Source organism: Astatotilapia calliptera, chromosome 18 (genome assembly GCF_964374335.1).
Source record: "Astatotilapia calliptera chromosome 18, fAstCal68.1, whole genome shotgun sequence".
In the NCBI taxonomy this organism is placed as follows: domain Eukaryota; kingdom Metazoa; phylum Chordata; class Actinopteri; order Cichliformes; family Cichlidae; genus Astatotilapia; species Astatotilapia calliptera.
In genome coordinates this window covers 23,791,297-23,816,972 of record NC_137439.1, presented here as the reverse complement: position 1 = coordinate 23,816,972, position 25,676 = coordinate 23,791,297, and the positions used below count along the sequence as shown (strand labels likewise).

Genomic DNA, 25,676 nt, shown 5'->3' with positions numbered 1-25,676 from the left:
AGCCAGACAACGGTAAAAGACTGAGAGAAAAAGACCAGGAGGTTGAACTCAAAAAGTAATAAGACAAAATATTAAATACGAACCTAAGAGAGGGAGATACAGTAAAGAAAGCAGTGTATGTGTGTGTTTGGATTACACAGATCAGTGTGGATGTGCAGGCTCAGAGAGACAGTAGTGCAAATCCCAAAGCTGAAATTTTATATAGGCTGATAAGCTCAGAATAGCACTTAATCAAAAATAAAATACACTCCTCCAGTCAAGTAGGACTGGCGTAAAGCCACAAAGGAACACGGGAAAACTCAAAACAATTTAAGAGGAAGGCAGCTATCTGTCAAGTAACTTTTGAGCTATGAACCAATAAAAAGCTACCTCATGGATTACAGTATTATTCCAATAAAAAGGAATATTTCACAGTTGTCTGTTTTTCGCTTTTCAAGATGTATTTTATTGTTGCATTAACATTAATCTGCTGAGCAGACAGCGTTACTTTAAAATCATCCTCGATATTATGCCTTTACACAAAGTTGTTCTCCATGGCCCGTTCCATTATTCATTTTAAAGTCTTCGGAGCATTCTCGGGCTGTCTCATGTTCGTCTTTGGCAAATTTCAGCTGGCTGAGATCACAGTATTACATGTATGGCTGAGGAATAGTTTTCTTCTTTTGAAGACATTGGGCATTCTGTTTGTGTTCAAGTGGGACAAGAACCTCACAGCCGTTAGAGTTAGAGTAACTGTATTGGAAATGTAAAAAATTTCTCATATGATAAAAATTAAAAATGATTTTTACCAACAAAATAAGAGATTGCGCTACAAATACAGTAAGGTGTAAGCCACTACTATATCAAAATACACTATATTTTGTTATTCTCCAGGCAAAATGCTTTTGTGCTCTAAATATATGACATCTAAAGTAAATTAACAAGTGCTATTAGACTAAATTAAATTGACTATTACCATAAAATGAGTGTTTAACAGTGTTTAAAAAAAAAAAAAAGAGTTAAAGTAGTTTAAAAAGAAGTTAAACAGCAAACTATCGTAACTGCTTAGCCAATAAGATTGTGGTGTCAAGAGACAAGGAAGGTGTAGATGAAGATGTTGTCAATACAAACTTGTGTAGAGTGTCTACAGTCATTTGTTTCAAGTATATTTCCAAGAAAACACAACAAAAGCCATTCCAATATATAAAAGTGAAGAAAAACACATTATCCAATTAAAGAACAATTTCTCCACTTCCCAGAGCTGGAAGGATTGAAATACACAATTCTATCAAGTGACTGTTAGTTTGTGTTTAAAGCAAATAGGTCTTCCTCCTTAACTGTAATGCAATGAGTATAAGATGTAACACACGCACTGGATAACAAGAAATACACTGTGTGACCTCAAAAAGCTTTAGAGCACAAAATACTTATGCAAGAACTGGAATGAGACAATCAGCTTATGTTTATATTGTTACCTAGATGAATGATATCAGTATAGATGTATAAATAATGCTGACTATGATTTAGTGACGGTTACTTGTGAGGTTCCACAGGGTTCTGTGCTGGGCCCTATGCTGTTTATACTGTACATAGATGACATATGTAGCATGTCGAAATTGTTAATATTTGCTTTATTTGCTAATGACACAAATTTATATTGCACTGGGGAAAGGTTTGGAACAGCTTTTGAATATAGTAAAAGTGAATTAAACATTCATAAACATCTGAAAGAATTTCACAAGAGTGGCTCACACTACATTTTTGAGTGTGGTAATTCACTTTAAATTATGTCGACAGGCTCACACAAACAATTCCCAAATGTTCAACATAAAAGCCTTAAAAACTAATATTATATAACATTAACAATATCTTTAAAAGTTATATATACACATACTCTGTTGTTCCTTGAAAGTTTCACAATTACCTATTGTGTGAAGGTATGGGGAAACATCACATCACATCAATTCAGTTTATTTGCTACAGAAGAAATGGTAAATGGTAAATGGCCTGTATTTATATAGCGCTTTACTAGTCCCTAAGGACCCCAAAGCGCTTTACATATCCAGTCATCCACCCATTCACACACACATTCACACACTAAATGAAAGCTAAATGAATTATAAATAGATCAGATTATTATAAACCAACCAAAAGACTGTTTATTAAATTGCATGCTTTAATATTTTATGACTTAGTTGATCTCTGCACTGCACTGATAATGTACAAAGCACAAAATAATCTCTTTCCAGGACGTATTCAGAGGCTGTTTCAAAGGTATGTTTAAAAAAGCAAGGTCAAGATCAATATTTTAAAAAAGATGTATATCTGTAAAAAGCGTTGAGTGATTGTGATAGGGAATTAAAAATCTGTGTGTTTAAAACTCAGGTCATAAACACATATAACAGTGAGGTATGATTATCACTGTTTATGAAATATTAGTCTTTCTACTTGTTTAATGCTTTTTCTTGATTTATTATGTTCTTTGGGATGTTTCTGGTGATATTTACTGCAGCTAGAAAACAGCAGGTGTGAGTACCTAAAGCTTCAGCCTGAACCTATTCGGTCAATTCTTTATGTTCTTACCATTTAATTAAATCCTTTATCATCAAAACATTTTTTTTTTTATCATTTTTTGTTTTTGACTTAAAAGAAATGTTAATAATGACCAATTTTTATTTTTATTTTTTATGTGATTGCTCCTAATCATATCACTTTCCAGCCAGACAATAAGCCACGCATGTACAAAAACACTTACCATTGCGGTCTATGGCAAATGGCGTCCCGGCAGTCACAATTTCATAGTTGCAGATCTGGCTGTACTGTGGTGAACAGTCCTGGTCCCAGGCTTCCACCTTTAACAACCAACATACACTTTAATCCAACACAAACACAACTAATAACATTGTTGCTGTGTACGCTTCTTGTGGCATTGTTAGACCATATTCATTTATCTGACATACTGATTTTAACAATAAAGCAATGATAAAAACAGAAAACTGATACCTGCAAAATGCTGTCATAGATCTTTCCTTCTGTTATTGATGCCTTGTACAGAGACTCCCGAAAGATTGGGGAGAACTCATTGACATCATCCACCTGGATGTGAACTACAGCTCTGGATGTAAGAAAAAGTAGAAGACAGAAGATGCTGGTATGAGGGATTACACACTAGGTAAAATATGTAATTAATGTGGAGCTGAAATGGGTAAATAGGAAGACTAAGGCTAGGGAAAAAGCACAGATTCATCCCCTGAATGTTTTGCAAAGCTGGGTTGTTGTTGTTTAAGCTTCAAATTTTTCTCGCACCTGCTTTTCCTCTCCCTACATTCAACTCTGAATTCACAATATCATCAGCTGGAAGGTTAACGCAGCTCTCAGATAACATTTGTGCACTAAAGTATATAAATGAAGCAATAACGCAGATGTATCATGAAGTTTTCTTCACCGGTGACCTTTGCTGCCAGCAACTCCCACCGTATCTGAGCAAGCACATCTGGCTAATTAATGACATTAGCTTAATGAGGCCTATTTAGAATGTCACGCCATGATAATGTGACACACACAGACACACACAGGGTACAGTCCGTGTCATTCATCTCCCACTAAAGAAATTCATCACAGATCCCTGAGCTGATAAATTTCTCTGCATTTCTCGCTCTTCTCCCATAAGCGGTGTCTTATTTTAGCTGCTTGGTGCTTCTGACTGGAGAACCAGAGGGTTTGATTTGCTGCTGTCCATGCCAGTCTGCCTGTCTGTCAATCTAATTCACATAGCACCGCTACACAGTTTACAGACAGACATTATATTGACAAAGCATTAGGAGGACATATCTTCAGACATATCTGCAACAGCTGTGACTGCTAGAGTATAAAGGACTGAGAGACAATAACAACAGAAGAAAGGAACTAGGAGAAGAAAGACTCAATCTCATTATCACAGTTATTCTTTTTTGTAACTCGCAGTGTAATTTATGAAGGAATTTATAAACAAAGCTAAACCTACATTCAAATGAATGCAAAGCCACAGACATTGCATAAACACAGTACTGTGGCAAAGTACTGAGTCACCCCTCATTTTATTTTAAATATTTCGTTTCCAAGGAGCCAGACTTGCTCGCAACATTTAAAAGTGGTCTTAAGTTTTTCAAAGTTTCTCGACATACTTTGGCTACTTTTTTACAGTTATCAGTCCAGACCTTTTTTTGGTCCATTTTTAGAGGAATGTAAATTTTAAACTGTATAAATGATTTTAAAATTTCTTTAGTTGAATCTATAAAAAATGACACAGGCATAAAATATTATTTTTTGCACTAGCAAGGTCATTCCCAAAGAGCTATAAGCAATAAGCAGTCTGGAAAGCATCTGATTGTCAACGGCTTCATTTTTTAACATGACAACGATCCCAGACACTCTGAACAGAACAAAAGGCAGCCAACATCCAAGGAAGAGCTTTGACTGTCCTTCAAGAAGCCTGGAGAATTATTACTAAAAGTTATTTTAAGAAATTGCAAGAAGGTTTCCCTAAGAGAGTTCATGCTGCGTCGAAAGATGGTTACCAAATACTGACTTTCAAACTTATTAAGTTTGTACAAACTCTGTTTTTAGTCCTATATGCACTTATTTCCCATTACTACCACCACTGTTATCATTATTGTTATTATTATTAGAATCAGAATCAGAATACTTTATTGATCCCTGGGGGAAATTATTTATTATTATTGTTACCACCTAAGAAATATAAAGAAATCAGGGGTGGCTCAAAACATTTGCACAGTTTGCATTTATGACAACGACTTTGCTGGAGATGTTTTTCTGTTTTTTAAACACTGGCATTGTTTTGTTGTGTTTGCTTCCCAGAAGTTAATGTGACTCACTTGAGCAGCTGCCTTTGTAACTCTGACATGTATATTTTGAAGATAAAGTCTATTATTTGTAAGACGTTGTTTTGTCCACCCCCTATAAATCAGCTATAGTTGCAGCTACACAAATGAGTCACACTGAGATAAATAATAACAGGCAGCGCCGTATGTGACAGTTTTAATACTACATTTTCATAAGAGAGTTTTCAGAAAATATACAGAATTTCACAAAAGCACAAATAAACAAGACACTTCCTGAAATGTTTGGCGCACTATAAAAAAGAATCTTTAACATAATGACGTTTTATTGATTAAAGCTAAATCGAATGCAGACACATGAACAGTCGCAGCTTGTCTTACTTGTGGGATTTCTTCCAGTTTGCACCACTTGGGCCGGCCCCACAGTCATAGGCCTGGATAATAAAGGTGTACTCTTTCTGGCTCTCACAGTCCACAGGGCTACTGGCTCTCAGCACTCCTTCTCCTGATGTGCGATTCAACACCACGGCCTCAAATGGAGCATCATCGCCATTGATCTTAAAGGCACAAATCTCCCCTAAGAGGAACAGAAATGAGGAAATGTTACATTTAAAAGGATTACACAGTCAGAAGTAGTGAGTATTTGTTTTGTTTTTGTTTTTTGAAGTGCAAAGACACTGATTTTTAGATAGTTTCGAGTAGGAGCTAGGTGGCTAATAAAAACCTTCTTTTTGATCTTTCTTTTTAAAAAATAGACACAAAGATGAAGAAGACAAAGGCAACACAGAGTCAACATCTGCGCAGCATGTGGTTCATCAGTGGACAGACACTGATGGGTACTTAACATGAAAGCAGTCAGCACAACTATCAGACCTACAAGCAATTTAAGTCCACATTATGTGAATAAACAACAACAAAAAAAGAAAGCTTTGGGAAATATTTCTTCTCTCCTCATTCATTTAATTTTCTTTCATGACACTGTTGGTAAAAATCTTATTATTTTGCTTTGTTTGTTTGTTTGTTTTTTTTCCTCCCAGCCATTTTCTCAAACACAGCAGTAGCCACCCAACAGCTCAGATAGTTAAAGATGAATCAAACTGCGGGTAATGAAGCAAAACTAACAATAGACACTGCTGGCATTTTTCTTTACAGATTGGCTATCACTTCACATTTCAGTCCATTTCTGGACACAGGAATCTTTGTCAGCATGAGCAGCTCACAAAATCACACTGCGGAGCTCCCGGGGTGTAGTTAAGAGAAAAAATAATTTCTGATTTGTGTCGAGCTGCGCCACCTCAACAAAGGAGTGAATTTGTCCTGTCTGCAAAGTGTTTACACCACACTCTGGCAGTGTATTGTGTTGTGTGTTTGTGACTCTAGACTCGTCTGCGGCATTCATCCCCTGGCACAAGTGTTCATTTCAGGGATTTGGGAAATCTTTTTTGCGGAGGCAATGAAAAGCTGGTGTGTTCTGACCCTGTGCTGGCTGATATCTCAGAACAGAGCGGGACATAGAGGAAATGCCACTAACAAACACAAAGACAAAGCTCCCTGTCATCGCTGGCTTCTCTCCACTTTAGCTCCTCTCCACTCTCATGCACACAGATCCTTTTAACCTGATTCAACTTTGCAAATCTGCTTTAGGGTGAAGCCAAACATAGTCCTCTTCAAAGTTTGATCCCTTATGAATTTTCAAGATGCCCAGCCCCTGAATTGTCCTCCTTTTAAATTTTGTAGAAATGACAAGTTTCTCAATATCACAGTGGGACACAATTTGCATTTGTAGAAAGACAATATTTGAAAAAGGGAAATAAGCATGCCGGTACATGCACAGACAGGCCTATAGTCTCAGATATGCCCAGATAGGGTGATTTTAATACAGTGCTGACTTAGTGGTAGAAGAAGGAAAAGGTACTTCCACTTAACAGCTTGGAGGTTGGATAGAAATACATTTTTCGCTCCATCTGTTTTGACCAATGCGTTTTTTTGGATTACATTTTAAACGAGAACCAAACAGAGCTTTATAACGAAGCAAGGAAAGAACGAGAGCGCGAGATCGAGGGAAGAGGAGGAAGTACTTTGCGCACACACACACACACACACCCATCCATGCAAGCCTAATAATGTGCATGCATATATAGATTTTCTTTCCCGCCACTTAGTTTGTTCCTCATCAGCAGAGGGAATGCTATAATTTCAACCTTCTGCCGTGCATGGATGAAATGAAGCCCAATCTTTTGGCGTGCACACCATGAGCGAAAAAGGGTCGGTTTTCAAAGTAAATATCCAAATGCATAGATTTTTGCTTCAGGGAGCTGGCCCGTCGCCACGGAAGAGAGGAAAATTCAAGAGTCAGCAAAAAATGGCTCGATAATAACAATCATCTAAAATAGATGGTACTCCACTGCATGCTTCAGCGGCATAAACTGCATCGACACAAAATGTCAAGCTGTCGGGGAACATGTATTTCTTGGGATGTTAAATTGCCAAAATAATGGAAAGGGACAGTAAGGATACATTTAATGAGAAAATGATTCCCTGCAAGCTAACACGTTGTCACAAGGAGCCAAAACAAATTTGCGCATTCCCGCTGCAAATTGCATGACTTGACAGAGCATTTCATTTCTTTTAACTTTCATTTCTATATTTTGGACTGCTCACACTTTCTGTTCAATCTTTATTTTAACCACATCAAACGCAGCTTGTTTAAAAGAAGAATTTAACTTTAGGTCCAAATGGCTAAATCAGCTCTTTCTGCTCCTCCTCCCAGATAGCCATCACTGTATCATCTCAATGGCCCATCATAAAACTTGCTTGACCTAAAAAGTTTTTCCAGAATGTATTTTTGAATCTTTTTGAATGTCTTATGGTCTCTACTTCCTCCACTTCATGTACTGAGTTTGCAAAAGTTTCTAAATTGAATTTGTGCACTAAATGTTTTGCAGATAAGTCTGTTTGTTGCATAGTTTTCTGATTATCACTTGTAAAGTGATAATGTGATAGTCTATATGATAACTAAACACTGCTAAACAAAGTTCCTCTGTGTATGTGTGTGTGTGTGTGTGTGTGTGTGTGTGTGTGCCACAGATATAGACTTACCGAGAAACTTTGTGTATTTGTTTGAGCCTTTATTCATAAGAAAAGTTGAGAGAGATAGCAGGGGAATCAGATATAACAAATGGTTCAACTGACTGAGATTCGTTTACAGACTGTTGTGTTGTCGGCTGCTCCCTTTAGGGGTCACCACAGTAGATCATCTGCCTCCACTTCACTCTATCCCTAGCATCCTCCTCTGTCACATTAACCCTCGGCCCCTGCATCATTCCCTACATCTATGAACCTCCTCTGAGGTCTTCCTCTTTGCCTACAGCCTGGACTCTGCATCCTTTGTGCAGTATATCCACTATCCCTCCTCTGCACATGTCCAAACCATCTCACCCATGCCTCTCTAGCTTTTTCTCCAAACCGCTCAACCTGAGCTCTCCCTCTGATGTGCTCATTACTAATCTTGTCCCTTCTCGTCGCTGCTAATGAAAATCTTCATATCTTCAGCTCTGTCACCTCCAGTCTTTTTGTCAGTGCCACTATTTGCAAACCATACATCACAAAAGGTCTGTATTAAAAAACATGTTACACCACTCCTTAAAAACTAGGAATTAGAGACAGTGCCACTTAATAGAAAACAAAATCCAGATTAATGAAACAAGAACTCTTGAGCGCCTAAAAAGAAGGCAGCTGAACTTTGGATTATCCCCTAAAATATCTAGGTTTCTCCATCAGTTGTTTAACCCTCTCAGGCTTAAATTAAACTTTTTGTTGCTAATGCACAACCAAGTCCTGCAGTGGTACTTCTGAGTAAAAAAAACTCATAAAATATGTATGTGGGGTAATCAGGTTGTTAGTTTTTAACTGTAGCAAATCGGCAACGCCTGCCTCGAGAGGGTTAAGAATTGAAGATCTAAAACCTTTCTTCTTTGCCTTCTTTTCAACCACTCACCATGAACTGGATGATTGATAACCCACATGGATGTTAATGAAACGAGAACATTAGGTGCTATAAAAGCACTCACAGGTTTTACCGGACTCCTCTGTTATGACCCCGTGGCTCATAATGGCTCTGCTTAATTAAAACAGCACTGTGAAAATAACAGGGTTAGGGTTAGGGAGAAAAAAGCTTTTTGAAGTTTTTGTTTTTATTTTTTTTTAACGGTTTTTTAAAAGTCAGCAAACTTTTTTTAGTGTTTTTTTAAGAAATCAGATGTGATTGGTGACTGCATACATGCAGCTAAATGACAGTTCGTTTTGATACATTAATTAATTAACGGGGCTTCAAAACTTAAGCAACAGTGGAACAGTTGTAACATGTCAGATGTGAATGACTTACTACAGAAGTGACTGTTACTAAGTACTTTAACTACACGCAGCAATCAGGATCTACGAACACTGATGCTTAAATGTGAAATCTACAGCAAAACATTCAAGAAATGCAATTTAAATTTCTTTCTTCTCTTCCTTTTCATGTCATTTTTCATTTCAGAAAATAAATAATAGACAATAAACAAGTAAAAAACAACAATTACCCTTTATATTACCCATAAAGGGTTATCTAATCACAAAGTGACGATGTTATTTCATAATAACATTAATTTCAAGTAAATCAAATTTTGATGTATTTCTTACTGAACACATTTTTTAAGTAAAACATTTAAGTGTAATAAAAGTGCTGCATAACTTCAGATCATCTCTGGCATTATTCCCTAAAATTATCCCAGTAACAGAAATACAGTGTTTTTTTCATTATTTATTATCATAGGTTTTTGAAAAAGAAATACTCCTCTTAATTCATAATTGCTTGTTCTCAGCTGGAACAAATCCTGGACACCTGGAGGTAACTGATGGCTTTGTACTTAATACATAATCAGCATAATTTTAAATCTTTTAATTCAGCAAATTTCTACGTATTCAGCAGTTTGGTTTAGTGGCATCATAATAGTTTGTTCTGCACACTCTTCTGCTTTTTTTTTTGCAATACAATATTGAGTTGGTGATCGTTTTATATGCATTTCCATATACCTTCAAACCATAGGTCATAGGTTTCATCTGGAAGCTTGTAGAAAATTCCCATTCTGACACCCAAAGACAGCACGGAAACATTGGTCACCTCTGTTGAAAACATCTTTAGGTTCATAACGCAATGCACACAGGATTATGAAAAATTCAAGTAGTGACTTCTAAAGTACTGAAAGCCTTATATGAACCCACTTTCTCAGTCAAGCCTCAACAGAGAAACAGAAATTTCAATCATGTTAATTCCTATTCTTAATCAAATACTGTTGTGACTCCATCTGGTGTGTCTGTGCACATTTGTCTGACTCTGTGCAGAGCGGGAAACACAAAAGCTTTACTGTGACAGTGTGTGTGTGTGTGTGTGTGTATGTGTGGTAGGAAGCTGTAAGACCCTGATTAAAGAGGGTTTCTAAGCAGAGTATCAGGCGGTTTTAAGCCTCGATTCCTTCACTCTCTTGCCTTCAGCACTGATCTCACGGTCACCCTTGCCCCTCAAGTTTAATTAATGGATGGATTACACTTTATCCCACTACTGGCCCACAGATAAACTCTAACACTACACTCAGTCAGACCTGTGTGTGTAACTGAGTAGTGTTACAGTCCTCACGCCTCCTTATGCACCCAATGTTCTGCAAATATTCTATGAATTAAGTACAAACATGCTGCCCAATATGCACAGTGTGCGCCACAAAACACCCACTGAATAAAATCAGAAATCATTTTGAATGCTTTATTCAGTGTCAGATTTTAATGGGACTTGGTTTTTCCTTCGCTATTAGGGTTTTTTTTCTCATGCAGAAAGATAAGAGCTTGAGCTGTGTGCCTTTGGTCAGGTATCCGGTAGCAGTTTGCAAATAATAGAAATGCACTGAGAAAAGGGGATTTATGTTTCTGTTAAATTAGGAACTTCGTAGCCTGCAGTCTAGCAAGGTCACCGGATCCTTGGTAACTGTTGGATTTTTACAACATTTGTGAATTTCATTGTAGTTATAAATTAGTTCATGAAGACAGAGCTTGCTCTGAATCACACATGGATGATTGTATAGTGACTGAGCAAACAATGTGCTATAAGTCTTCTGTCACCATAAGCTGTGAACTGTTTAAGATGTTCCAACTAGTTTGCCAGCTTCAGACTTAACAACTGTACTTTTAAGGACATTATTTTAACCACTAATGCTCCATCTGTACTCAGCAATTCAAAGCTATACAGTCTAATGCAGTCCAGTAAATACTAGATGAGACAGAGCTCTGTATCTACACACACACATTAGTTTTATTGGAAATACATATCGAAGAGATTCAATATAGATGCAGTAGTTGAACATTATAAAGAGCTCTCCTCTCCAGCTACTTTTATTTTACTGTTGTTGTTTTGAGAGAGTAGGGTTGGAAGAGCAAAATGCAAAAGAGAGAAAGAGGATGATGAAGGTTCATGGCCTTATAATAAGCCTTTCCCTGCTGGCATTAAGAGGATTGTCTCCGAAGGTTTCGGTGAAGACACAGAGAGGACACCGAGCACCTGACAGTGGATGGGAGGCGATGTTATCAATATTAGTAGTGGTTCTTTTGTCACTGCATTTTATAGAGATTTTTAGGTCCTCAGTTCAAGCTTTATTCTACTACTTCAGACTAAAAGACCACACTGCTAGAAGAAAGGCTTACTAATTAGAAAGTAACCAAGGCTTGTTAAGTAAGCTTAGTATTCGATTCACAAGCCTCCATTGGTTGGTATAGTGAATGAAAGCATCTCTTTACATATACTGCAAACAAGGACAATTGGGAAAATAAATCAAGAAGAGTTCTTACCTCTTTAAAACTGAGCTAAAATTACTTCTGAAATGTCTTCTAATGCAAACGCACCAGAATCGATTTTCTCATCTCACTCTCCTCCAGAAAATTCTGCAATAAATAGTCCCACTTTGAGGAGATAACAATCTCAATGCTATAAATTCTTTAGAGCCTGTTTGGCACGCTGAAATGCAGTAAAAAGCTCGGTATTCACACAATGTGCAGTTTGTCTCTGTGTATGGGTGAATCTATTTGCCACTTTAACTCCAAGTCAGTTAAAGAAAGACATGCAGGAGTAATTCATCAGAGTCTCCTTTAGATAGCCGGCCACTTCCTAATTGCATTTGGGAGATTGTCGCACCATCCACTTGACCTCAGGGTGACAAAGTAAAAGCTTACACAAATGGGACGCACACACGCAAATGCACAAGCACACACACATTTAGGTTATCTATTCACCCAGGACTGCTGATGCCTTAGACAACACAATATAGGAATGGGGAGAATTCATTATCAAAGACAATACACATTCATTCTGCTAGGGGCTTTGGAGGTCTGTGATGCAATTAGTGTTTATTGGAAACTGAAGTTGTGGGATTGGAATTCACCAGATGAACTGTTGCTGTCAGTGAAGATGCAGCTGTGACTTTAATGCTGAAGAGGAGAGCATTTTGGCCTAAGTGCCTAAAACCATTAACCGCTGAATGAGGCACAGTCTCAAACACCTGGATAACGGTGATAGAAAGATGATAGTTTGAGTACTATATGCTTCAGCCGCGTGCTTTTACAGCAAACTTGTTCAGTAAAGATGGGTAGATAAAAAAAAAAGTTGAATTACATCAATAGCATAAGAATAGAAGAGGTCAGAGAAGTGGATTAAAAAGTGAGGCAGAGCGGGCAGAGACCCTGTAGGGGAGATGGAGGCGGGAGGAAGTATACAGAGAAATACCAGTGTGTGAGATAACTAAAGCAGGTATAAATAACACTACCAACCTCTTGAGTATCTCATCATGGTTCTACTCCTCCTCCTCCTCGCCACCTTCTCCTCCCCATGCTTCATCTCCCTTCCGTTGCAGTAGCTTTCACAGCGGTAAGCAGTTATTTAGCTCTTAACATCAGCACTCAGATGCACCACTCAGCCTTGCCCTCCTTCACCCCTGACACACCTCACACACACTCATGTGTCTACACTCTCACTCACCCTCATCACCTCCTCCTCTGCACCTCAGTCAGCTGCTGTTTAATATAGGTCACCAGCTAACAATTTAATAGCTTCCTGCTCTTTCACTGATCACACACGCAGCAGCTTATATTTAAACACGCTCCTGGCCAGGATCATGCTGCTTTACAGTCATAATAATATATGACATTTTTTTAAGATCACTTATCAATTTCAGGGTTACAGGGGCATTGGAGTCTATCCCAGCTGTCACAGGGCATCCCTCTTCACGTTGTTTGTCTCTGGGTTGGAACACAAAAACAGTGCAACACCGATCAATTTAAACCATAAATCCATTCAGATTCTCTCTTTTTCTATCCTAACACTTTCAAAAGGCTCCAATTAAGCCTCACTAGACAGGTTTACAACTTAAAAAGCACTCATGTCAACTCTCAAGATTTTCTTTGAAAGCTTTGATAAATTAAACCTAAATTGTTGGTCAAAGGTAGAAAAATGCATATTTTTATGTCAGCCAAATTTATTTTAGTTAAACAGATCTATTCTGAATTAGGACTGACAGAAACAACAGTTGCGCATCTACAGCTTTGCAAGCTTAAAGAGTTATGGATGAAATCTAGTCATGTGAAAAAAAATAAGGTTTGCATGTAGTACTGTTAAGACTTAAGTGCCACCTCCATCATTGTAGAAACACCTGTAGCAACAATGCTTTAATGAATTGTGTGAAACGATCAACCTCTCACATTGTTGTGAAGGAATTTTGGCCCACTGTTCTTCAGTCAATTGAGGTTTTCGGGCATTCATTAATGCAGAGCTCTCTTAAGGACAGACGGCATCACATCTTCCTGGCCGACTTAATCACCGAAAGGTGTCCAGGCAATGCGGCTATAAAACAAGCCCAAATCATCATCGCTCCATCGCCAAGTTTGAGAGTTGGTGTGAGGTTCTTGTGCTTGTTGGGCTTCTTCAAACATGGTGCTATCCATTATGGTCAAACAGCTCCACTTCGGTCTCATCTGTTGGATGTGCCTGACTTTAAGGTGAATTTGTTTGGACGTCCACTCCTGGGAGGACTGCGGCATTGTGCTAACACACACCTGACCAGTTCATCAAACTGTGAAAAATTCTGCTATTACAGCGGTGCTCACACTTGCTGACGATCAATTAATCAAGTGTAACGGATTAACAGCACCTGGCTGTGCTTACCCTCTTAATGGCTTTGGAAGCAATAAGGGTGTATTTGATTCTTCACAGGACTATGTAGGCATCACAAAACCTGCTGCAACTCACCCTGATGAGGCTATATCTGTACCAAAATTCACTGCTACCCATTCAATATTTGCTAAGACATTTCAAATGTCAGTAGTAGCAGAGACAGTGAGTCAGCCTCTGGCTGAATATGATGCATTAATTGACAGACAGAAACTCGACTGACCAACATCCGAATAGGCAGGTCCATGTTGCTATCGTATGTCAAATCATTCAAGCATTTTCTTCCCCTTATATTAGAAGCAGATAAAAGTAATATCTTCTTTTTCTGTTTTATAATTATAAAAGATTATTATAAATCTGCAGGAGACAGGAAACACTCTCATTAAAAAGAACCAATTCCCCGAAGCCTACCTGCTCTCCTATTAACCTTTTTGTACTGAACATCATCTGTTCATTATCTTTTCAACCAAATCACACCTCTTATGAGTGACGTTCAAATCACTGTGCTTCTGTTTCTTTGTGCATTTTTTGACACCCTTCTGCTGGGCTGCAGGCAGGCTAGTTGTGAGATAATTACAGATTTCCAGGTACAGCAGGGAGTTTCCATAAGCCTCTGAGCTGTAAATGTCACTGTGGCTCTGACTATGACCTCCGTCAGCTCAGCGGCACACTGAGAAGAGAAGGACATGGCTCAGTAGCTTAGACACACTGACACAGATGCTCTCACAAACCTCCTATCATGAACGGATTTCATGACTGTTAAATCACATTTTCATCATCTCTGTGACTCTGTCACACTAAAAGCATGTATCGGAAAAGTTTAATTACGTGCTCCATACAGTCACCCTCAGTATTCAAACAGCTGACTTTGTTCAATAAATGCATGTTTGACATAATTTATTTATTCAGAGGTCACATGCTACTCAGTGGCCAGGGCCTATGTTAGATCTGTAACTATTAAAGCTAAAAGACAGAGAAATTTAGGAACAAGAATTCCTTCTGCTACTTGCCAACCTTTTCCAGTCTAAATGCTGGACACTTTGATTCACTTTGATCCCTGCTATTCATTGGACGTCAGTCTAGCTCAAGTTGAGGCAAGTTGTATAAAGAGCTTTGAGTGCTCAGAGTAAAGCACTATATAAGAACCAGAACATTGGTACACATGACACAAATCCATGGTATATGCAATAATTTGTGCTTGTCTGCTGCAGCTAATAATTAACTTTTCTCTGGCCTTTGTGCTATCATCTTTCTTAAATGTAAGACAAGTGCATAACTGTCAAAGCCAGTTTAAAAACTGAACTGATGTTGAGATCCAGGAACTCTCAAAATAAGGCCTGCTCTCTCACTAAAAAGATAAAGATGCACTGTAAAACCCCAGGCAGCCTGCGCTGTTATTTACAGAAGTTTAAGACTGGTGACTTCTCCAGGTTGTGCCCTGCCTTCACTATTTGGTTGAGGTAGGCTCCAGCCTCTAATCCTGAACTAGATGGATTCAATTCAATTCAATTCAATTCAATTTTATTTATATAGCGCCAAATCACAACAAAAGTCGCCTCAAGGCGCTTCATAGATACAGAGAAAAACCCAACAATCATATGACCCCCTATGAGCAAGCACTTTGGCGACAGTGGGAAGGAAAAACTCCCTTTTAACAGGAAGAAACCTCCGGCAGAACCAGGCTCAGGGAGGGGCGGCCATCTGCTGCGACCGGTTGGGGTGAGAGAAGGAAGACAGGATGAAAGACATGCTGTGGAAGAGAGACAGAGATTAATAACAGATATGATTCAATGCAGAGAGGTCTGTTAATACATAGCGAGTGAGAAAGGTGACTGGAAAGGAAAAACTCAATGCATCATGGGAATCCCCCGGCAGCCTACGTCTATTGCAGCATAACTAAGGGAGGATTCAGGGTCACCTGGTCCAGCTCTAACTATATGCTTTAGCAAAAAGGAAAGTTTTAAGCCTAATCTTAAAAGTAGAGATAGTGTCTGTCTCCCGAATCCAAACTGGAAGCTGGTTCTACAGAAGAGGGGCCTGAAAACTGAAGGCTCTGCCTCCCATTCTACTTTTAAATACTCTAGGAACAACAAGTAGGCCTGCAGAGCGAGAGCGAAGTGCTCTAATAGGGTGATATGGTACTACAAGGTCCTTATGATAAGATGGGGCCTGATTATTTAAGACCTTGTATGTGAGGAGCAGGATTTTGAATTCAATTCTGGATTTAACAGGAAGCCAATGAAGGGAAGCCAAAACAGGAGAAATCTGCTCTCTCTTTCTAGTCCCTGTCAGGACTCTTGCTGCAGCATTTTGGATTAGCTGAAGGCTTTTCAGTGAGTTTTTTGGACATCCTGATAATAATGAATTACAGTCGTCCAGCCTGGAAGTAATAAATGCATGAACTAGTTTTTCAGCGTCACTCTGAGACAGGCTATTTCTAACCTTAGAGATGTTGCACAAATGGAAGAACGCAGTCTTACATATTTGTTTAATATATGCGTTGAAGGACATGTCCTGGTCAAAAATGACTCCAAGGTTCCTCACAGTGTTACTGGAGGCCAAGGTAATGCCATCCAGAGTAAGAATCTGGTTAGATACCATATTTCTAAGATTTTCAGGGCCGAGTACAATAACCTCAGTTTGATCTGAATTAAGAAGCAGAAAGTTAGAAGCCATCCAGGTCTTTATGTCTTTAAGACATTCCTGCAGTTTAACTAATTGGTGTGTGTCCATCCATCCATCCATGGATGAATGGATGGATGGATGGATGGATGGATTTTGGGCAACCTACAGTAGTACTTACTGAGCACTGTTTAGATGCCACAGCATGCATGAGTATTGTTCCTGATCATGTCCATCATCTTATGATCATATCTTCTTATGGCTGCTTCCAACACGCTAGCACACCATGTCACAAAGCTTAAATCCTCTCAAAACGGTTTCTTGAGCTTGACATTAAGCTTACTGTACTCTTATGACCTCCCAGATCTCAATCCTATACAGCATCTTTGGAATGTGGAGAAATTGGAGAGTCACATCATGGACGTGCAGTCGACAAATCTGCAGCTTTCATATGAGTATGGCCCGAAATCAACAAGCACCTTGTTGAATCTGTGCTACAAAGAATAAGGCTGTTCTTTAGGCAGGAGGGAGTCCAGTCCAGTATTATAAAGGTATAACTAATGAAGCTGCCGGTGAGAATATATTAAGTAAGACCTACTAAAAGCATATTTTAATATGCAAGAGCATTTATTAAATTATCCTATCAGGCCTCTATGATGGAAGGGTAAATGAACAGCTGTCTTTATTCCTTCATTTAAAGGCTCTTTCTACCACTTTAACCATCCTTTGAATTGTGGTTTTTATCTTCACTACAAATAAAGGCTTATCTTTTTTACTAGATGTTTGTTTTGTTTTTTAAAACATTTTTGGGGGCATTTTTACATTTAGTGGATAGTGGAGTGGTAAAGATATACAGAAAAGTGGGGAGGGATGAAGGGAAAGAAACCCAGCAAAAGGTTGCAGGTCAGACTTAAACTCGTGTGGTCATCTGCAAAACCCACTGAGCTATCAGATAGCGTACACTTATGTTCTGTTTCCTGTTTACTATCCAAATGCCTGTAGAGCTGCTGAATCTGAACACAGTTTTACACAAACAGAAGGTTTTACTCGTCGGCTTTTGCAATCTGTGAACAGACTGCACCATGGAAAACAAAGCAGATAGATTTATCCATTTCATTTGTTTCTCTGTTTAATCTCCCCAGGCACTCTGTCTTCCTCCTATTTGGTGCGAACAGATACATAATCATTTTACACATTATGTTATAGATGTTTAACTATAGAACGCGTTAAAGCAAACATAACATCAATGAAATCTGACAGGTGCCAATTGAGATCCACAGGAGACCTTTTGCATGCTAATACACACTTATTAAAATGACATCACTGAACCATCAGTCAGGCGGGCCAGCAGGGGGGTCGCCTGTGGGGCGAGACTGCACGTAGCATTCATCAGGACGGTAAATTCAGAGAAAACATCTCAAGAGAAGGTAATGAGCAGTGTAGTTCTGATATGCTGCAGAGGTTAAGATAACCTAATCTGTCAACTTTCATTGATCTCTGCATGCTGCGTATGTTAGTCGTAAAAGACAGCAGGCAATAGCTCATGCATGCGCTGCTGTCATGTTTGATCATTTGGCAGTTCCTCAGCTGAAGTAAATGTAAAAGTGTCTTTTTGTTTTTAGAGAGAACAGCTCCATTCATTTATACAGCCATGAATCACAGTGTGAAACTGGAACAGCAGTAACAATAGATTTGAGTTTTTCATAACTGTCATATCTGTTTTGTCTATTGTGAATACTGTAACAGCATTTAATTAGCTAGACAGAAACACAATTTTCTTTTAAAGGAAAATATTGCATACGCACAAAGCACATAAACGCACATCCTGCTTGTGGAACAGAGTTTGATCGGTGGCGTGTTAAAAGAGTCAACATCCCAGTTGGTTTACTTTGTTCTCTGCGACTGTTGAATAAGTGTTTTTTACATAACATTTTAATCATGATGTAAAGCATTAGCATAGAAAATACTATCAATTCCATATGATAGACTAGCATTTAATAGTTTAGTAGCTTGAACAGTTTGTTACTTTGTTATAGATAGACAGATAGATGTAGAAATAGAAGGATATAGATAGATATAGATACAGAGATATGACTTCCATCCATATTTTGCCGTTGAATGACTACCCACTAACACATTTAGTGATGTCTCACTAATTAGATTTTGTATGAAATTTCGTCCATTATGCCAAAATCATCATATATAACACCCAACGCGCACGCACTGCGAGTTGACAGATTCATCACCTCACAGAGACAGCCCCACTCGTGATAGTTAAATGACAAGAAAAGGTCAGCAAAAGGTCTTAGAAGGGCAGGAACGGGTTGATATTAGATTGTCTTCATCCTTTTGTGCCATGGGAGGAGGAGGAACCTCCTTATTCCCATCCGTCCTCTTTTTTCATTTTGGCTTTATCCTCCCTCTCACAATTAGCAGAGACAAAGAAATCCTCAGGGGTGTAACATTAGATAAAACCTGAGAATGAATACTAATAACCTTACTGGAAATGATAAATTAGTTCAGCAGCTGCTCAGCAGAGCTCCAGGTGGTTTTAACAGTATTAGCACATGAGGGTGCTCAGCTTTAGTTTTTCAGAGTACTTTTGGAGATATTAGTTTGCTGAAAGACTGCAACAACCTAAATCTTGCTGGAAGTGAGCTATCTTTATTTAATGTAAGTAAATGAGCATAAGCATCTCTGTTAAAAATAAAATGAAAACAAATCGGTGATTCGTGCGTTTATCTTTTCATTGAGATTTTCCTGAAAGTGTACACTTAAAGGGAAGCTGATCTGCATTTACCTTGAGTGAATATACGACATGGACAAAAGTACAGGGCAACCAAAAAGAGCTGCTCAGCCACGGAAACCCACACCATGAAGCTCCTGGTTTGGAGCCCTGCAGTCACTGAGTCAGCAGAGTGTTGCTTTTACTCACCTCAGCGATCCTACTCTGTAACTTTACGTGGTCTGTGAAAATTTAATTGTAAAATTGTTATGAGAAACATCCTTCGAGGAGCAACTTTTTCCTTTCTTACTTTGAGTACAATTCAGAGTCTGTACTTTTTCACTTTTACTTGGGTAAAAAAAGTTGCTTCAGTACTTTTACTGGAGTATTTTTTAACCCAGGTGTCTGTACTTCTGCTTACGTAAAGAAAGTCTGTACTTTTGCCACATTTGGTAACAAATTACTTTCTTTGGCAAGTGATTAAGTAAAATGCTGCATTATGTAATACGGTACTTTTTAAAAATAATAATAAGAACACTGTGTCTTATTATTATTCTTTAATTGGTCTGTTTAGAATTTAAACTGAAACAGCAGTCACAAATCATTATTATTCGATACTCATACAGACCTTTGGTGCTTTTCAATTTCTTCATTCTGTTTTTAGTGGTGAGTCGAAACAAATTCCATCGAGGATTCAAATTCTGGCGAGTGTAAAGTTATGTGAAGGAGATGTAAAATGAAAATGACCATAATATAGAGGAAAATCCAAAGAACTGGGATTTATTAAAAAATCTTTCTGAAAAACATGTTAATAAATGCTGTATGTGTGATAATGTTTGTGCATCTCCTGACCCTATCTCGTCCCATTGAGAAAGTCATAGACAAAATACAGCCATATATGCATGCACTAAGATCATGTTAGTGAGAAAATGTCAATAATCACTCCAAAATATTTGCTTCATGAGCACGTCATAACATCAATACATACACAAACTACCTGGCATTAATTCAGTGGCCAAGTGACATTGCCAAAGGATTTCTGAAATACTTAGCATCTTCATGGAAGGTATTTGGATTTTGCACATTTTTTCAAAGTCATTTCCAACAACAGGGAGGGAAATTGAGTCATTTGCAGGTAGTGCAGAGGTAGGAGAGTGGTTCTAAGTATATGTTAGCTGGAACTCTGACTTAGCTTTGTGCAGCACTTGACTGATGGCCGCCGCTGCCCTCATCCATTACTCTGTCACTTGTTTGAAATTGCCTTTCAAACGTTCTGGCACTTCTGGAAAAAGTGGGTTCTCCTCCCTTTTCTCCTAACAGCAGATAGAAGCCATGGTGCCATGCAAAGATGCACAAAAATCGTATTTTACTTGCTCAGCTGTCAGATCCTGTGCGACCACTTCAGAGATGATTTAGCCCTGTGCTGTGGACCGAATGTCAACATGTGTGAAAAACACAATGGGCAAAAATAATTAGCAAGGGTAGTGGGGGGAAAGTGGGCACATTCGTCAACAAAAAAAAGAAAGAAAAGATATTTGAATGACATAACTGCAGTTTTGACTGGATGGGACAAATAACACTGACTCACTTGGTTCAAGTGTGAAATTCTGAATTTTGTTTACAGCTTTCAGTTTATCCATAAGGTAAAAAATACAGTATAAGCTCACAGCAACCAAAGGCAATGCGGCAAGGGCAGTCTCTCCTCTTGTCCTCTGCTCCGTCCCTGTGTGTGGGCTTGGTGGTGACATGACAGCTCATTCCTAGGCACTATTAATGACAGAGCTCCCCTTTTCTAGTGCTGACTATCATCTATCAACCAACGGCCAAAGCAGTCATTGCTCCTTCACTAAATTACAACCCACTGCATGAGACATAAAACTGGATAATGGGCTGAAAATTAGCAAATTACAATCATTACACTGCCATAATTGACCCTTGAGACCCGTGTGCAGAAGTACACATCAGCCTTAAGGTAGTGTGTGTGTGTGTGTGTGTGTGTGTGTGTGTGTGTGTGTGTGTGTGTGTGTGTGTGTGTGTGTGTGTGAGGCTCTTAATTAGGAGTATATTGGACCGTGAGGATGGAATCTAATTTAGTGAATAGCAGCAAACCCAAAGCTAACTGGCAGTAAACAGGGAGTCTTAGACTGTTGACACCCTCAAATGATTTTGCTCTACTCTCCGTTAAAAGATTTTAAAACATAAAAACATGAAAGGGAGAATTGTTAGATATAACAATGTACAGGGATAGGACAGCCTGAAAAAGCAAGGCACAAATATATGTATTTGTATATGTATTATTTCTAATATTTCTCTCTTTTTTTTTTTTACAATTACAAAACTCTGGAAATCCAAGAACTTCGGAAAGACTGACTTGTATGATGGTTCTTTATAGCTCTTACATTGCAGCTGAGGTCATGACAAAAGTTGTCAACTGACAGGCTGACAATTTATTAAAGGGACAAATGTTGCTGAGAAATAAACTCCACTAATTAAACTTGATAACTTTTATTCCTGCAAATGTGAGCTTACTGGATGGATCTGCAGTTAATCTTACTATATGCACTAGAGATGGACCGATCCGATATTACCTATCGGTATCGGTCCGATACTGACCTAAATTACTGGATCGGATATCGGAGAAAAATAAAAAATGTAATCCGATCCATTAAATATCACGAAAGCACCTCACAAAACTTGCAACACGCTGTAACTCACCTCAGAACGTTAGCACGTCGGAGCAGTATGCATCACGTGATAGAGCGGCTGTGGCATGCGGGACCTGTCATGGTCTGGATAGCATTTGGAGCTTCGCTAGCAACCTGGCATTTCATCTCCGACAAAGTTATCCCCGAGAGAAGTAAAGCAAGTGTGTAAGTCCATCTCTGAATGTTTGTAAAGCATTCCTGCGTTAAGCTTAACAAGCGACTGCCTCTCGCTCTCCGGCTGCTACTTCAATCGTGAAACTGATCAGCTGATCGGCTTTTCTGTCGCGAGTCCGTCTCTCTTATTTTTTTCTGGTCCACTTTGCACCAGAAAGAGCAAACCAGCGGCTGAACAACAGCAGAAGTTTAAGCTTGATCAGCTGTTGTTAGAATTTATTTAATATTTCTTTCTACTCGAGGATCTTTTTCTACGTAGCTGACGGCTGGTAACTGTGCAGGGGCGGATCTAGCAAAGTTTAGCCAGGGGGGCCGATAGGGCATTAACAGGGAAAAGGGGGCACAAAGACATACTTTTCTTTCTTATTCTCATTTAAAATGTCTAGCTTTTAATAAATAATTATCTGACACCCAAAGTTTTAATTTGATGTAAAATGAATAGAAGTCAATTACTGTATATAGTGACTATTAAGTCTAATATATATACCCTAGTAAGCTATAGTACTTTTTCCTTTGGGAAGGTACCATCTGTGCAGTCTGCAATTTTGTTGAAGAAAGATGTTGAATCTATTTAATATTTCTTGAAAAATAATTGATTTCTGTGCATTTTTTTTTTCACACTGCATCAAATTAAGGTTGATTACGTCGATTAAGCATCATGAGGTGGCGCGTGAGGGGTGGTTCCCTATTTTTTATTTATTTATTTTTGTTGTTGCTGGGAGTTGGAACCCTATTAGTTAGGTTGCTTAATATTTACGCTAAGTACTCTTTAAAATACCAGAATAGGGAGGATGGTGTAGGTCTAAGTTTATTAGATTGATCAGTATTGCTGAACTATGAAATATTTTTTTTGTATACAGGTATAACAGAATAGCTTTAGTGTAGTTGTTGTTTTAAACTTGAGTATGAACTTGCAGACTTGCAAAATGCAGCAAGATATTTTAAAAAACAGTTTTGTTGGTTAAAAAACACTATATCGGATTCATATCGGTATCGGCAGATATCCAAATTTATGATATCGGTATCGGTATCGGACATAAAAAAGTGGTATCATGCCATCTCTAATATGCACTATATATCTTAATATATACACCACAAATCTCGTTCTGTTTGTCTGTCTTTGTGTTTGTTTATTTGTCTGCAATCTCATCCTAGACCTAGACTATGAGGACTTGAACCACCAAACCTGGCACACAGGTACATCCGAGGCCCCTGAAAGTTCTTAACTATTTGAGATATTATAATGACATCACTTAGCAATGGGTTAAAATGTGCCATTCTTAGCATTTGTGCCACTACAACACTTTATAAAAGCATCCTATTGTTTTAATTGCATTACAGTGGCATGTCATTAATAGCCACAAAAGTTGCATTATATGTGGCATATTATAAGCTGTAATGTTGTCTAGCAAGAACCTACCGAAAGGCTAAAAAGACCAATTTTTACCATATATACAACATCTATCACATATATTTTTTTAAAATCTTTTTTTCATTGTGATTAAGTATGTCTGAATCACGGCTAATTCATGCTGTTCCAACAGCATGAATTAGCCAAACAATAGTGTAGCATTGGCATGTATAAGTTTTATTAAAACATTAAATTAAAATGATTAAAAATGTAATTCAATAAAAATAATAGATGATCTAATAAATCTAATCTAATAAAATGATTAAATGTCAGACTACTTCAGTGAATCTAGTCAGATTCACAAACAACAGAGGATATTTTTTCTGTGGTTCTGTACTCATATATTGTCCTGGATATTGAAGTACTTGTGTTCCTCCATTCTCATCATATATGCTTATGTCATTGTTGTTGTTGTTGTTGTTGTTGTTGTTTTGCACAGGTATCAAATAATGCATTTTTAATCAATTCAAAACACGACACATGATGTTATCACATGATAACATCATGTGTAATATAGGCACAGATTCTCTGTTGATGCTTGTATTTATCCAAGCACTCCAGTTCATACCCATCTTAAACTGGACAGGGGAGAATTTATTTCATATAAATATAAAATTACTTCCATAATTAGTCTTATGTCATTTAGACAAGATGCAAATTCAAGCACTCTGTGCCTGTGTCCCCCAAAATATTCAATTAGCCTATTACATGGACTTTTAATGAAATAGCAGGAGCAGCACTCAGCAAGGTCAACCAAAGAGAGCAAAATATGCGAATTACATTTCTGTGACTACCAGAATAAAACATGGAATTGAACAGCGTCAAATACAGAAGTGGAGTCTAACTGACTTTTAAGACTGATACTGATAGTCAGAGATGGGCAGTAACGCGTTACTGTAATCCAATTACTTTTTTCAGGTAACGAATAAAGTAAGGGATTACTATTGCAAAAACAGTAACTGGCAAATTGTTAAACTTTGGCAATAATGTCAGACCACCAACAAATGAGTCAGACTCTAAGTAGAAGCACATTCAAATATTTCTAATTCAGTAGATTTACACTTGATTTATTATCATAATTTTTAATCATAGAGTTAAGTTTTAGGGAATCAAGTATTTTATATAGTGTTGACTCATTCTGACCATAACCACAGCCTACCAGTTCCTTAAGAGAGTGTTTATATGCAGGTGGTGGTTGGTCTTGTAACAGTACATACAAATATAAACTGTAACAGAAGGATTTCTTTAAAAAATAGGCAACAACATCAACATCTCCAGTTAAAGCGAGTCAACAAATGGCAATTTGTTTTCTCATTATTTCATTCCTTCCGTCTCATATTTATCTTGGTCATTATCCAGATTATTGCAAGAACAGGTGACAGAACAACAGAGGTTTAAGTGGTTTACAACAAAAGAGAGGTGGGATGGCGTTAGGAGGGTGTAGGGGTCATGGATGATGGAGGATAAAGTTAGTCTGACTAATTCTGATATTGTACACAGGTCTAAAAGCCAGATTATCCTATTTTATGGTCGCATGAACAAGGCAAATGGAGTGAGGAAGATATGCAAATTGCTCTCTAATTGGCCTGTCAGGTTTCTGAAGCCCTGTCAAACCACTGTTAGAAAGAGAGAGAGCAGGGGCCAGAGCCAGGGAACACAAAGAATTACTGGATTAGTTTCAGCTGCTATTCACTGCCCATTTCATTAAGCAATTTCAGCTCACACCAGGACCATGGGTCAGTGCTCCATGCTTGAAGAGCAGATTTTTCAGCTGTCATTTTGACAAGAGAGGCAGCACATCTCAACACTGCCTTCCTCCTCCACACATTGCTGGCTCAATGAAAAACACAGATACTGCCAGTAAACAAGCGTTCACGAGCTTCCCTTCACTGTAGATGGTACCAGGAAGGCATATTCAAGTGTTGAAAAGGTGGCAAGAAAACATTAGGAAACAAAACGGTGAGCAACACATCCTCAT

General features: G+C 38.2%; 1 protein-coding gene across 1 annotated transcript in view; it reads right to left on the bottom strand.

Annotated features, from left to right (window-relative positions):
• Nucleotides 1-25,676, bottom strand: part of clstn2a (calsyntenin 2a) — a 155,341-nt gene that overhangs the window by 42,766 nt on the left and 86,899 nt on the right. Inside the window, exons 3-5 of the mRNA XM_026150793.2 lie at nt 5,199-5,394; nt 2,983-3,094; nt 2,735-2,831 (exon numbers count right to left, since the gene is read on the bottom strand). Of these exons, the coding sequence (XP_026006578.1) occupies nt 2,735-2,831; nt 2,983-3,094; nt 5,199-5,394 (405 nt within the window). The remainder of the gene's footprint in view (nt 1-2,734; nt 2,832-2,982; nt 3,095-5,198; nt 5,395-25,676) is intronic.